General features: G+C 42.6%; 2 protein-coding genes across 6 annotated transcripts in view; both read left to right on the top strand.

Annotated features, from left to right (window-relative positions):
- Positions 1-954: 954 nt before the first annotated feature.
- On the top strand, positions 955-3,877 carry rpl22 (ribosomal protein L22). Its single transcript, XM_079342009.1, has 4 exons — positions 955-1,060; positions 1,468-1,578; positions 2,055-2,179; positions 3,694-3,877. The coding sequence occupies exons 1-4, from the start codon at positions 1,049-1,051 to the stop codon at positions 3,836-3,838; spliced, it is 393 nt and encodes a 130-aa protein (XP_079198135.1). The 5' UTR covers positions 955-1,048; the 3' UTR covers positions 3,839-3,877.
- A 1,224-nt stretch (positions 3,878-5,101) lies between these two features.
- chd5 (chromodomain helicase DNA binding protein 5) overlaps positions 5,102-14,855 on the top strand; it is a 46,542-nt gene continuing 36,788 nt past the window's right edge. For all 5 annotated transcript variants that reach the window (XM_079341942.1, XM_079341941.1, XM_079341940.1 and 2 more), the window contains exon 1: positions 5,102-5,612. In XM_079341942.1, coding sequence (XP_079198068.1) covers positions 5,546-5,612 — 67 coding nt within the window. In that variant the 5' untranslated portion in view covers positions 5,102-5,545. The remainder of the gene's footprint in view (positions 5,613-14,855) is intronic.

Genomic DNA, 14,855 nt, shown 5'->3' with positions numbered 1-14,855 from the left:
ATGCCAGTCCCCAGAGGGCTGCCAAAGTGCAGCAGGGGACATTTAATATTGCTCTCCCACACGGATTAAAAATACAGTCGTCCTGTGTGTAATGTCACACTCTTTGTTACGCCTTGGGCTCCAAGGAGGGGGGACAGGAGGGGAAAGGGTTGAAGTTACAGCTTTGCAAATCAGTGAACCTTCTGCAAGACTTTGCTGTTGTCACATTAGGCTTTTATTGTGTGCCCACTTTATGCATTTTAGACTCTGATCATGAAAAACTCATTAAAGTAATTAAAATCTGGAAGAAAAAGGCTTGATCTTTTCTTGTTATGAACAAAAAATAAATCAAGTCTAATTTCCATATGATTACAACTAAATTGAATCACATTTTGTTTTTAACTTCCATGGAAATGTGTCAAAATTGAACTAATATTTATTATATATTGCTTTGTTGAAACACTTGAGCTCACTGCAGTTTAAAGAGCCTAACTTAATGTGGAGCCACATAAATCTGTTGGAATTATGGGAAACTGTATCCCCAATCTAAAGTGTATTTAGAGCAGGGACATTTCAGTTTGTTTTTTAATCTGCTGAACTGCTGGTTAAAGTTTAACACGCAGTTAAAACTATAGTTCAACTGAGTTGAAGTTTAATTTGTTTACTGATTTTATTCTTGAATTAACTTCTTCAATCGTGTTGTATTTGACTTAAACAGCCTTTCAGACATATTGTTTGATTCTTTATATACATTTAGTCTTTTGCTTTTTGGCATTTTGTTAGATTTTGGTTGACTTTCTCTGTTTCACCTCAGTATTGACGCTTCAAATGTTTGAGTAGCTTTATCTATTGAAAGACTTTGTAAACACTTCTTTTAAAATGTGTTTTATTCAGAAAATTCGCCATAATTATTATTATTATTGTTATTACAGCAGTTTTTTTTATTACATTATTAAAAAGCCGAACTTTGTTAATCGAGCCCAGATCCGTCAATGAGATCGATTTTGCATCCGGGTATTAATCATCCTGCGTAAGCTCCGCTCCTTCCTTTTCGCTGAACGTGACAGCCATGGCCCCCATCGTAAGTAGCCAAACCAGCAACTAAACTGCATTTATACGACACATTTGAGTTTTGTCTTTCTCATACGAAGAAGCAGATGAAGTTAATCCGCATGTTTAAACCCGCCGCGGATGTTTTCGCGTCTTTTTGTGTATTTTATTTGATAGATTTGACTCTGTGAGCTAACACCACGTTGGGGTAAATATGATGCTAACAGCTAGCAGCAGGTAACGTGAAACTTTCAGGTCAAGTTCCACCATGTGGAGCTTTCTTTCAGCCCTACTCGACGTCATATCAAGCTTTTAAAACATTATGGCCGATCATATGAACCTTTTTTTATTTTTTTAAATCACATGTGGCTCCCGTGAAGTCCAACATGCTGTCGTAATCGTCTCTGATGAATCCTGTCCTGTGTGTCTTTCTTCTAGAAGAAGCAGGTGTTCAGGAAGCCAGGTGGGAAGAGGAAGAAGCAGGTCCTGAAGTTCACCTTGGACTGCACTCACCCTGTCGAGGATGGAATCATGGATGCAGCCAACTTTGTAAGAAGACCAGACCGCAGATCATAAGGGGGGGAGGAGGGGGTCTCTGCCTTTATGTGAGAGACGGGAGCTTTGCATGAATGTGAGAAATATAGAGACAGTCGAGCAGTATTTAGATGGCAGAGATTAGGGTTAATAAAAGGAAGAAAGGCAGTTTGTAAATTTGAAGGCCTTCAAGAGGTTGAGTATGAACAGATGTACGTCCCAGATTTGAGGCCGGACCGCCACCTTCTTGCATTGAAGCCTCTGTACACGGGGCTGGTGAGCTAAACATTAAGAGGACCAGCGTCACAGACATCAGAAGAACTAACGGAGACCTAAATCTGAAGCTGAAACTTCATGTCTGCCACACTCCACAGGCTGTGACGTGCGACACATCGATTTGATAATTAAATACCTTTTCAAAACTTTACATATAGATCTTAGTGAATTTAATCAATTCGATGCTAAGTCTTTTTTTGTGTGTGCACCAACAGGAGCAGTTCCTGCAGGAGCGCATCAAGGTGAACGGCAAAGCTGGGAACCTGGGAGGAGGTGTTGTGTCCATCGAGAGGAGCAAGAGTAAAATCGCAGTGAACTCTGAAGTTCCCTTCTCAAAGAGGTACGACTGAATGTTTTCAAAGCTTTATTTCTAGGGGCCTTTACTTGGTCAGGGGAGAGGGAGAGGATCTGCACGTCAGACTTGAACCCAAGCCACCGTACATAGGGCACACCCTAACCCTCTAGGCCATCTGTGCCCCATCTCCCGTTTCTCAGGTTTTAGCGTTTTACACGTCGTCGTTAAATAACCGTCTCGTACGTCTGAAGATGCTTTGCTGGGACACGACGGTCTGGATTATTTCAACTCTGTCGCTCTCAACGCGACGCCATCGTAAAATAACTACGACGTAGATCCTGCAGGCCGGATGTTAACTTAGGTCAGTGAAAGAAAACCTCAAGAATCAAGACGCGTAGTAAAACAAGGAAAGAATGCTCCATAATATTATTTGCATCAGAAATAAACACTTCTCTGTCATCCATTTTTTTTTACCTGTTACCACAGTCAGTTTAATGACGACAGGAGAACCTGACCTTAGCTCTGATGTCTGAATGAGCCGGATCGGATCAGTCTGTTCTGATTGACACGTTTACATGCAGCGTTTTTAATCGGATCAGGATTTTATGCAGATTATTCTGTGTCCATGTAACCGTAGCCAGTGATCAGTGTGCTTCGATGTTTTCTTTGGATCCTGTCTGAAAGAAAAGTTCTATTTATTATCTATCTGAAATCCTTCTGTGAGCGCACCGACCTCCTTTTGTGGAGCAGCTGGTTCGATCCCCAGCTCCTGCAGCTGTTACTCTGCTGCTGCTTCATCAGCTGTGTGTGAATAGGGTCAGTTTGTTATGATGGTCACAAAGCGACCTGCCATCAGGGTGTGAAGATTATAAGGTATCTTCATTCATTCGTCCCCAGGGTGAAGCTGTGTAACATCCACTACTGTGCACTGTATTCCTTCTCTTCCAGGATTTATATGTAAAGAAAAAATAAATAAAAATATGTACGTTGGTTTGATAGCCGGAGAGGTTCCAGACCACCTCTCGAGCACTGCCGATGTGCCATTGAGCAATACCCCAACCAGCTCAGAGCAACTGCTGCACTCCGACATCTCTCCATTAATGCACGTCCACGGGTCCTGCTCGTGCATGTGTGAGAAGCACAGTCAACCCCCCTCAGGGGTTAATAAAGTATAAAAAATACTGTACGTTTATTCAATCGATGAAGAACTTAATAATAATAATACTTTTTATTTATTTTAGTGCTTTTAGAGGCTCAAAGTGCTGAACAGAAAAATAAAAGTAAGATGAAAACCAAACTTGTAATTATTTAAGTCAGAGCTACAGGAAGCACTTCACCACCAGAGGGGGGCGCTGACACTCGACTTGATGTGCTGTAGATGTCAGTGTTTCTGCTGAACTCATGTCACCTCTGCTTATATGATTCAAACACGCGTGTGTATTTAGTCCACACACGGGTTCACTTTAGGACCTCTGCGTGCAAAGGTGCAGACGCCAAATGAACCAAAACAAACCATTAATATCACCACGACTGTTTCCCTTTCTCCCACGTCTCCTCAGGTACTTGAAGTATCTCACCAAGAAGTACCTGAAGAAGAACAACCTCAGGGACTGGCTGCGTGTCGTGGCCAACACCAAAGAGAGCTACGAGCTTCGCTACTTCCAGATCAACCAGGATGAAGAGGAGGAGGAGGACGAGGATTAAATCTGACACTTCGTTTAATAAAAACTGAGAAGAAAGTCATTTGTTTTTTCTTTATTTCTTTAATAATACTTGAGTTGCGTTCACTGGGAGTGATGAAAGGCACAGCGTGCTGTATCGAGAGCTGACTGGTCAACTCGAGTAAAAAGTAGCCTCAAAATATGAAGATCATTTGCTTTCTCTCGTGTTTATATTACAGGCAGTTACATTTTGGGGGGGTTTAGACTTAAAGCTCAAATATTCTCCTTTTTAACTACTTTAAATAAGGAACGTGTCGAGGTGTTTTTTATGTCTAGCTTTAAATGTAAATGAGCTGTCTGACCACGCCCCCGCTGGGATGCAGGACCATCCATAAGGAGAGTTTTCTGGGCTCTATGAGGGTTGGATAAAACATGGTCCATCCATAAGCAATCATAACAGATTTTTATTGTGTAAGTAAGTATTTAGGGGAAATAAAAGACTACTCATTGTTGCCCGGTTCAAAATGAAAATATTCCTTTTTTTTAAATTAATTTTAGTTTATTTTTTATATATGATTTTTTTTTTTTAACTCTGAAGTTGTTGGCGAGTCTTTTGAACTTCACTGTTTGTGCACTTGAGCTGGATGGAGCCATGCCAGGACCTGAACAAATGTCAGGATATCAGTGAGGTGAAGGCATTTGACCCCGACAACAACTCCAAAAGCAGCCAGGCAGAGGAGGTTAACACTTATCCTACTGAGCCAACACACATGAAACATTAAATGACCTCTGTGGAAGGCCTGCCAAACAAACAAATCTCAAATTTAAACACTTTAAAACACTAACAGTTTTCAAGCTGAAGTGCTGTCTGTGTGGTTTGCTGTCTTGCAGCTCTTGTTTTGTGTTTTTGGAGCCTTCAGTGCAGATGAGACTCTCTGAGAGCTCTCAGTGGGGCATCCTGTGGTCCAGCTGTGGTAACCTCGACAACAGTGAAGACCACAGGCGGGCATGACTCCTCACACAGCAGGCACAAATGCGCATCTTTCCTTCCATTCATGTATTTCTTTATTTTTTACATGTCTTGGAAAATGTGGCAGCTTGCAAAAAAGAGGAGCCTGCTTTTATCAGAATTAGATTGAAAGAGTAAAAAAAAAAAAAAACCCTTTCCCTTTAAAAGCCACATTTGTTTCATATGCAATGAAAAGGCAGCGAGTGAGAGCAGCAGCAGCAGCAGAAGTTTGAGTCTCTTTTCTCCGGACTTGTAAAGGCGACAGGCGCAGGACTGTCTCCGTCTCTCAGCGGTGCACATGGCGCTTTTCCGCACGCGCTTTGTTTTTATTTTTTTTTTCGCACACTACTAGTCAAAGTGGTAACTAGGAGAGCACGACTAACTAGTTGTGGGTGAAATTATGGGATGCATCGTCATGGCAACAGACCAGACGTCACAATCTGGGCATGTGTGTTCCATTTTTGTCTTTCTTATTTTTCAGACTGGGAGACCTGGATAGAGATCAGTGGAATAAAAAAAAATATATATATTTTTTAAAAATGACTTGTTTTTTTGTTTTGTTTTAGTCCCGGAGAGAAAGCAGCAGATGGCGTGCAAAAAAAAATAAAAATTAAAAAAAAATTAACAGAGCGAGGATTAGATTTCTTTTTGGGTGAAGAAAGAGCCTGAGCTGCGGCGTCTGGAGGGTTAACTTTCAGTATTCTCAGCCTAAAAGGGGGTTTGGGGGGCTATGAGATAAAGATGCCGGGGTCGCTGAGTAATGAAGACGAGGGACAGGACGACATGGATTTTGAAGACGATATGCCAGGTGAGGGGAAGAGGGGGGGGAGGCGGGGTGTCCTTCACATTATTTTTGCGCCGCTACGCCTTGAATGCGGGGAAAAGGGCTTGTCCTGCGTTCCTGAGACCAGAGGAGGAGGAGGGGTGGGGTGCAATAAGCAGAGTCATGCTATTATTTTTTTTTGCACGACCTAGTGTCCTAAAGGTGGGATTGTTTTTTTTTTTGCGGGGGTGGTGCGAGGGGGGGATATGCCTCCGGGCTGTCCTCACATCCATCCGGATTTTGGGGGGCATGATGCAAACCGCTGCTGCATGCTTTCTGCAGGCTGCTTTGTGCATGCGTGTGCGAGTGTATTTCTTCACCTTACAGAGCACAAGTTTGCTTCAGAGAGCTGTTTAAACCCGTGACATTCATCCTATACTGTGTGAGAGTGTGCTGTGATATGTGTGCCTATGCTTTTGAGTAAAAATAGGCTGCAGTGACAACATCCTTGCTCCTTTTTTTTGTCACCGACTGCTCCAACTTGGAATGTTTTTACCAGCCTTTTACATGGTCGCAGAGGTGTGAAAGCCACGTGCAGGCTACAGTAAACACTGCTTATCTTAGCGTGTCTCTGCCTGGACCCTCCTGTGGGCACTGTGGCTGACCACAGCGAGGTTAGGTCAGCAGCATCCCTGCAGCTCTGGGTCGTGCACTCACCGAAATTAACTCTAACCCACATACTGCAATGCAATTCACCCCTTTCATTTCTCATGCCTTCATGCGATGCCAAATGTCTGCTATATTTCTTGTGGGTGTTATTAATCTCTGGCAGAGATTCAATTCAAGTGTGAATGGCATTAAAGAATGTTTAAGAACTAATAGATAGTCAGTGGCTGTTCAGGTTCTTTAATTAAGGACCTGTATACACAAAGCCAGCTGCCAAATGATGCTCGCTTTGTTTCTCTTGACTGTGAGATTTCTCAGACGCTATGACAGTCTCAATAACATATGTCCTAAAAAGCGTTGCTTTTAACCCGAGCATCAACTTGGATAGCCTGACGTCTTTTTATGGTATAAGATTCATGAATTCTGCTCCTCTGATGGTTATTAGATGAACCAGTGATGAGATTAGCTCCAGGGCACGGCTGCCATGTGCTAACAGGGTTATGTGTCATGTGCAGCCAGGAGACAGCTTCATCAACATCTGTACAGCTGTCTCAGTCAAGCAGGTCCAGGATCTCTTCGGATTCCAGACCGAGGTGATAAAGTTCCTCACTTTTGCCGGCATGTGCGCAGACACAGTAAAGAGTCAAACACGGGGCTTCAACTCCTCTTCGCCTTTTGTCCTCATACAGAACAAGTGGCTCTTCGGCTACTGTTGAAGTAGCAGACTGTTTCAGTTATTATTCAGTATATTCAGAGAAATGTCTTCTCGTATCAACAAAAGCTTGACACACCGAATATATGTTTTTGTTTTTGCACTATTGCATTCTGCAGGGCAAAGTTTGACCAGTGCAGTCAATGCATTTGTGTTTCTTTATTTACTTGAAGCTTGTTTTGAGTGAACACTTCTTTAATGTGAAGGACAAGACCTAAGATAGGTGAAGAGCTTTATTAAAGGGGGGCGGGGGGGTTAGATAAAAGGGTCCCGACAAAAGACAATGTAGAAGATAAAGGCCGAATTGCTCTCCTCATTTCGTTTGGAAAAGTTTTGCAATTTTTAAAACAATAGATTGACTTTGACTGAAAAGTTGTGGGTTGAATGCAATGATGTCTCGAGCCGTGGTCCTGCCTCTTATTTGTGGTTTTTGGCGATAACATATGATCATGCATGAAAATGAAGCTCCATGGGGGCACCAGTAGCTTAGTGGTTTGTGCCCGCGCCCTGTGTATGAGGCTGTGGTCCTGCAAGTCGGGCACTCGGGTTTGAATCCGACTGGTGGCTCCTTTCTCGCATGTCATGCCCCTCTCTCTCCCGGAGAGCAGATTCTGACTCTGTCCATATGTTCTGTCTCTTTAAAATGAAGGGACAAAAAGATGCAAAAATAAACCTTTAAAAGCTCAAATCTGTCATAGATAGAGAAACTACGAATGTGCAGACTTGAAGCTGAAAACATAGGAGAAACATTTAGCAACAAAAAGATGTATGTTAATGAACCATTTCACACAACATGGTTGCCATGGTGCACTTTTTGTTCACCCGTCACGCTGAAGATTTTCAACCTCGAGAGCTTTTTGTTTCAATAATCACAACAGTAATTGAAGTATTGTTTGTATAACGAGCATTGTGGAGTATTTCTAAAACAGAAATTCTCAAGCCAAGCACAGGTTTTTTAGAAACTGCCTTTTCTCATTCAAACTTTCCCCATTCGTGTTTAAAACAACAATATTTTTGTTGAAGCAGATTATTTGCGTGCTGGCTTTAGAAGGTGTGCAGCAGGGAGACAAAAAGACAGACGGAGCGAGAGGAGTGTTTAACGGCGGCGGCGGTATCGTCTATGAAGTGACTGCCAGCCGTAGCCTGAGGGAGAACACAAGCACTGATGCGTGTCCCCAATAACCCCCGCGTGGGTTAAACACGTATGAGAAAGGAGAGGTGCAATTGATTAGAGAGTGAGTGAGGACATGTTAGCCATAATCGGGTTTGAAATATCAGATCATTTCATGTGTCGGTCGGAATTACTTCAGGTCATCTTTGAGGTAATTTAGCATTTTTGTGATGTTGGAAATAAACATATCAAAGGATTTTCTAATGTGGTGAAGCTTCAGAGTGTTAAAAGTTAGTTAACCTAAAACATCATCATGTTCATAAAAGCCTCGTTGATCAAGAACTTCCCTCGATCAATGTTTTAAATGATTGTTTTTTTGAATAAAGGCTTTCTATTGGCTGAATCTCGTGACCGTGTGCGAGTTGCAAATTCATTGTTTCTCTGCAGAAACATTTAAAGATCAAAATCAAAAGGCTTCAAAGTGACAGACAAGGTCAGGCATCCCGGTCAGATTCTTTCCCTAATCAAGACACTCCCATGCAATCAAAAACCTAACAATGTAGAACCCAGGTCCCTGGGGTGGGGGGTGGGGGGGTTGGGGGGGGGCTTCAGACCCCTCAACACTATCCTATCACAGCCTTTATTTGTTGTGGCACATAAAGTGTCCTAATTCCCTTTGTTTCACTGCGGGTGTTTACACTGTCACAGATTGTTCCATTGTGTTTTCTCCTTTAATTGTTTTGCGCTTCCCTAAAATTGAAAAAGATTATCATGGGCTTTTGTGTGCCTATGTTATCCCCAGTTGGAAAGATGGTCTATTTTTGGATCCTTCACTGTGAAAGTTGACACCAATTTTTTTTTCCTGCTGCACGTGCACGTGCACGATGAGAGATGCTCTTTTGTTTTTTTTTTGTTTCCGTATGTATTTGCGCACGAGCAGTGCAGCCTTTTAGCCCGTTTTATATCCGCACATTCTGAATGTGTGCATACATTGTCTGTAATAGATATCGTTTTAATGGTGCTCCTTGGGCTTTATCCTTCCATCACTTTGATGATTAGATTTTCTATTAATAGTCTGAGGACGTCTTTGTCTGAAGGCATCGCAGGACTCGGCTATAAGCACTTAATCAATGAGGAAGGGGAAAAATACGGTTTTGTTCTCCCTCTCTCATGCTGGGCCACATTAAGTGTGTACTTCCAAACAGGGGCCAACAGAAAAAGGGCTAATGTGCTCTCCAGTAAACTGTAGCTTCCTCACTTGGGAGCCGCTCATGAATCTCCCCTTTAATGGGTCAGTCCAGTGGCCAAGCCCTTGCAGGAAGGTCAGAACTGTGTCCATGCCATCCATCCACACTTTACACAGAGCTGCTTTGCCAAGTTGAGATCTGGGCCTCTTTCTAACAGAATCTGGTGCCAGACCTTCCTGTGCCACATGACTGAGCAACCTTCTCCCCCCCCCCCACCTCCCTCAATAACACCTGGCACAGCCTGCTCCACACACCGAGCAGAGAGATTATCATTCCCCTCATGGCTCTCTCTTTGGGGAATTCACAGGCCATTTAGTGCAGGCAGCTTTCAGGTTAGAAGGCTATGCAGGTGTTAAACACTGACATTTATTTAATTTGTATTTTAATGAAATGCATTTGTGTCACACTTGCTAAAAATGGAAGCATTAGGCTGCTGACAGAACATTTGTATTTTTGACTGATTCAACTTTGTGTTTGAACAAGTTTATTGCAGCTGTGAGGCTGTTCATCAGACAGCTCCACTTTGAGGTCAATGCTAACAACAGCATGCACACGTGCTAAATATGACGATAATAGTGTTGAGTATTTGTCCACTTTGTTTTGTTAGCCATACTAAATACAGAGTGGCGTTATTTCATGACGACACTTCAGACAGAGCAGTACTTTCAGATGACTGCTCATACTGTATCAAGAGACTGTAGGCCTATGTTACAATGCAAATTGTTCACCGTGCAGTTTAATTTGTTAGCATGCCAGAATTAGCTAACTGGTAATAAACAAAATGTTAGCTCCTATCTGTATGGTAGATAGATAGATAGATAGATACTTTATTGATCCCGAGGGAAATTCAAGGCATCCAGTAGCAGTATACAGACAGGCAGGACACAAGACATTAGTTACAATACACACCCGCTGTCCCCACTCCCCTCTGTATACAATGGTAGACGGTAGAAATGGTGATATTTCTCTGTGGTTTCTAAGCTAAAGGCTCAAATCAGCATGCTAACCAACTTGCCATTATGTAAGTGCTTTTTGCTTTAGTTCACCGTGTTAGCTTTGCGTGATAGCACACAGATATTTGCTGAATAATACAGAACATATAATGTAAAACTCATTTTATGGCAACACTTCCCACACATGTACTTTGAAGTATGCTAACATTTGTATGCTAACATGTTTACAATGACAATTTACCAAGTTTGTGGATTAGCATTAGTACAAAAAGTACACACTTTGGTTGTGGGAATTGTTTTACAGGTCGGTTTATAATATGTGAATATGTAGAGCATCTTGTGAATGCGCACATAATTATTTGGCTAACAAGACTGTTTTTCGCTCTAAAAGCTGAAACTACACACAACATCATTGATACCTCAGGGGGCCTTTCAATTGGTTGTGTGTTTACATTTGATTGCAACACTTCTTTCTTGAGCTGATCAGTCATTTTGATCAAACCAGTCCATCAAAAGGTTTGTTAAAAAACAAGTATTGCTCGGTTTTCTTTAAGTGCATGTTTAAGGGAAGGGGAAAGAAAAGCTATAAAAAAAAATGGTAGCCAGTAGCTTCTTAGCTCGTTAGCATTCCTTCACAGCGAATCAGCCGCAACAGTAAGAATGTGGTAGGATAGTGGAGGCTTTCTCAATTTAAGTGAAGTACTTTAAGTCCTAATGTCCGGCTTATGTTGGCACAAGAGAAAAAGGCAGAGGGTCACCATTGATTATGTCACAACGAGGCAGGAAAAGCTAAAAAGTGGGACTGCTAGCCCTTTAGCTTCTCAGCATTCCCTCGCATCAAATAAGCTGCTTGCCACACACATTAATGGAGGTTAATATGCTACAAGCTAAAAGGTTAGCGGAGCATTTGCCACCTTGTCCTCTTAATGTTGCCAGAAGAGAAAAAAAAGTCAGAGGATCATCTAATTCATGAGGATTTATCATCTGGGAACTTTGGATGTTGAAAAATGTCAGCCAATTCATCCAGCAAATGTTGAATTATTTGAGACTGGACCAAAGTGGTAGACGGTCACCATCCCTCGAGTTAAGAGTGTTTTTTGTTGCCTAAAAGATGCAAAGAAAAGACAGTCTGGTAGCCTTTGATGTTCCCATTCAGTGACTTGTGGTCAGCCTGCCAGTCGTAGCTCACTGTTAGAGAGAAAGGGGAACAGGCAGAGAAAAGACGTGTATGTTTTATCGTAACCCAGGGACGTTTCCATCTGCATCTACGCTGTGTCATCATCTGTGGGTCTAACAGAGATGTTAGACTTTCTGCGATGCCTTCAAGAGTTGCCTGGCAGGCGACTACGATACATCTGAGACATGAAAGTGCTCTCTGTTTGAGATACTGGATACTTAAAGTAAGGGCTTTATTTAGACAGGGGGAAAGATAGCAGAGAGAGACTGGTGGGTCTGCTAGCGAGGCAGACAGAAAGAATAAGAGAAGACAAAAAAAGAAATTCGTAAAATTATCATAGATTGATGATCTATGTATGCATCTATTCTATATAGAACAACAGAATCTCACATAGAGTTTGTGGATCAATAAATAGCCAAGCATATAAGTGGAGCCATACCATTGGCTGGTGGACTTTAAATTTGGCAATTTGGCTTTGCCAATCTTTGTAATGCCAGATTGGGACAAGAGGGGATTATACATTACTGAACCATATTTTAAATTGGCAACAACTAATCAAAGGGTGTTCAGGGATCCATTCTTTAAAGTATATTTTGTCTAAATGGGACCGTTTTATTTAAGAAGACTTGACCTGAACAATTGGAAATGTTTACAGAGGTTATTAAAAAAGAGAAAAGTAGGGTTATTTACCCATCTGGTGCTATATGATTTTATTTACTTTTGCACAAGTGCAGTACCTGGCCTTTAGAAATAATGCATTTTTAAGGAACGTTTGAATTAGTTTAACTTATGAAATCAAGTGTCTTTGGGCCCTTTTATATACAACATGTGTCAAACTAGGGGAAGCATCCCTTCAAAGGAGCCAGTCTTCATAGAGCTGGTATAGCTTGGCTCAGGCGAAGTGAGAAATGAGACAGTTTGGCCAACAGAGATTTTCTTATTTGTGCCACCAGCTGTTTCCGCCGTTACCCTTTTTTACTGAGTTCTGATCCTGTCGTTTAGCAACCTCGACGTCTCATAACTGAACCTACTATTTAAAAAGTTTAAAGATAAAAAAAGTTATAAAGATATAGTTTAAAGTACCAAAGCCCCTTCCTTTTTTACACTAGTTTTGTTAGCTGTGCGACTGAGTTGAAACCAATCAAAGTGTTTTACTCGTCGGCTTAAGAGCCCACCATTTCATTTGAAATGGTGTGCAACACATCTCGGATTATGTCGGGCCATTAAGGATGCACCGTATGGATCTTTCTTGGCCGAAGTGGAAAAAAAGCACGTATCTGTTAGCTGCATTTGTAGGAGCCTATATGGGACAGCCGTCTAGTGTTGCTGTGATGCAATAGGTCTTGAATCGCCCTCTGCAGGATTCAGCCCCTGATTTGGGACAAATCTAACCTTCAAATAGAAGACTTTCTTTTTCATTCGTACCCTTGTAAATGTTGATTTTGATGCCTTTAATGACAAGTTTGGGACTCAAAGCATGCATTTTGAGATAAAAAGTTTGCACAGAAAAAGAGATTAAAGATTTTATCTGGTGGTCAGAGGAAACACCAACAAGCATGCCACTGATTAAAGCTCTGAAATCACTGATGTACACACACTGCATGAATGTGTGCATGTGTGTGCGTGCGGGGTACCTCCTGCTAGCTTTGCTAAAAAGAGGATTTAAATGGTTGGTGAGTGAGTTTGGTGTTTCCACTACACAGGAATCCCTCCTCCCCAATCTCTCACTCCAGTTACTCAGGGGAGTGGTAGACTGCGGGGCGAGTGTTGCCTGATTGACTCTGATCCATGTGCTGCATATTTCATGCCCCCCAGTCTGTCTGTGTGAGGCGCAGAGAAGCGAGGGAGACACGCATATAGAGAGACTGAAGGAGACGCAAAGACAGGCGAAGACAGAGAGGGAGATAGAAAACGAGATCAGATCGACCTTTACGAGGAGGTTGCATCCTGTGTGTATTTCTCTGTTTGTCTCTTTATCGTGATGAATTGTTTGGGACTGTTTTGCTCCCTGTCTTACTCCTCTGTGACCGACAATGGCATCAGAGAAGTCTGCTGTGCTCAGCAGTCAGAGCGTTTGTAAACAGCAGCTCTGAGACAGTACAGCTGACAACCAGCAGCAGGTCGCTTTAGTCCCAGCGAGCGTTCAAGGCAGAAAGATATGCTCAGTATACCTCAGTGGTCCTCCTGGGAGTTCCCATTTAGCGGCAGGGCAGACACTCCATCTATTTGTGTGTGCTCTGACGGGTGACGTTGATCCACGCTCAATGATGTGTGATTATGATTATTATTTTGCCAAGTGCTCCTGTTGGTCTGGCATCGATTCATCATTTTTTATTTCACTAAACTGTTTGAGTGCCTTTTCAATTTGTTCTGTCGGCCAAGCCCGCAACCTTTGCCTTTTTTCATTAAAGATCAATTTTTTTTTTAATGTGTCAAATCAGAGTTGACACATTAGACACAAGAGTTGAAAAATTCCTGTCACATGTTCCTGTCAAGCATTTCATCCTCAAATTACTCAGTTTGCCTTATCAACCGTACAAAACTAAAACATCTACATGTTCAAAAACGTGAGAGATGCATATCTGTGTGCTAAAATTAAGATTTTTGCCTGACTTTTTGTTTTTCTTTGTTTCAATTTTGTTCCTCCTTTGTTTTAAATTCAATGATTTCCAAAGTGCATGAAGGCCAGTTTAAAACCTGCAAGCTATAAGTCTCAAAGCAACACATCGCTTCAGTTCCTTCAAAGATGGATGTTCAGACTCCACGGGTGTCCTGATAGTTACTTCAATTCGTTCTCCAAAAAATACAATTATCTAATGTTCTCTGTAAAAAACAAACAAACAAAAAAAAACGTGCGAGTTCAGGTGGTGGTTAGGACGTTACAGTCAGATGATTTTGGCTGGGCATCAGGTGGTGGTTAGGACGTTACAGTCAGATGATGGTGGCTGGGCATCAGGTGGTGGTTAGGACGTTACAGTCAGATGGTGGTGGCGGGGCATCAGGCGGTGGTTAGGACGTTACAGTCAGATGGTGGTGGCTGGGCATCAGGTGGTGGTTAGGACGTTACAGTCAGATGGTGGTGGCGGGGCATCAGGCGGTGGTTAGGACGTTACAGTCAGATGATGGTGGCGGGGCATCAGGCGGTGGTTAGGACGTTACAGTCAGATGGTGGTGGCGGGGCATCAGGCGGTGGTTAGGACGTTACAGTCAGATGGTGGTGGCCGGGCATCAGGCGGTGGTTAGGACGTTACAGTCAGATGGTGGTGGCGGGGCATCAGGCGGTGGTTAGGACGTTACAGTCAGATGGTGGTGGCTGGGCATCAGGCGGTGGTTAGGACGTTACAGTCAGATGGTGGTGGCGGGGCATCAGGCGGTGGTTAGGACGTTACAGTCAGATGGTGGTGGCCGGGCATCAGGCGGTG

The sequence above is a fragment of the Symphodus melops genome (assembly GCF_947650265.1).
Source record: "Symphodus melops genome assembly, chromosome: 4".
NCBI lineage: Eukaryota > Metazoa > Chordata > Actinopteri > Labriformes > Labridae > Symphodus > Symphodus melops.
Note: the sequence above shows the minus strand (reverse complement) of the source record. Positions and strands in the feature narration are given on the sequence as shown.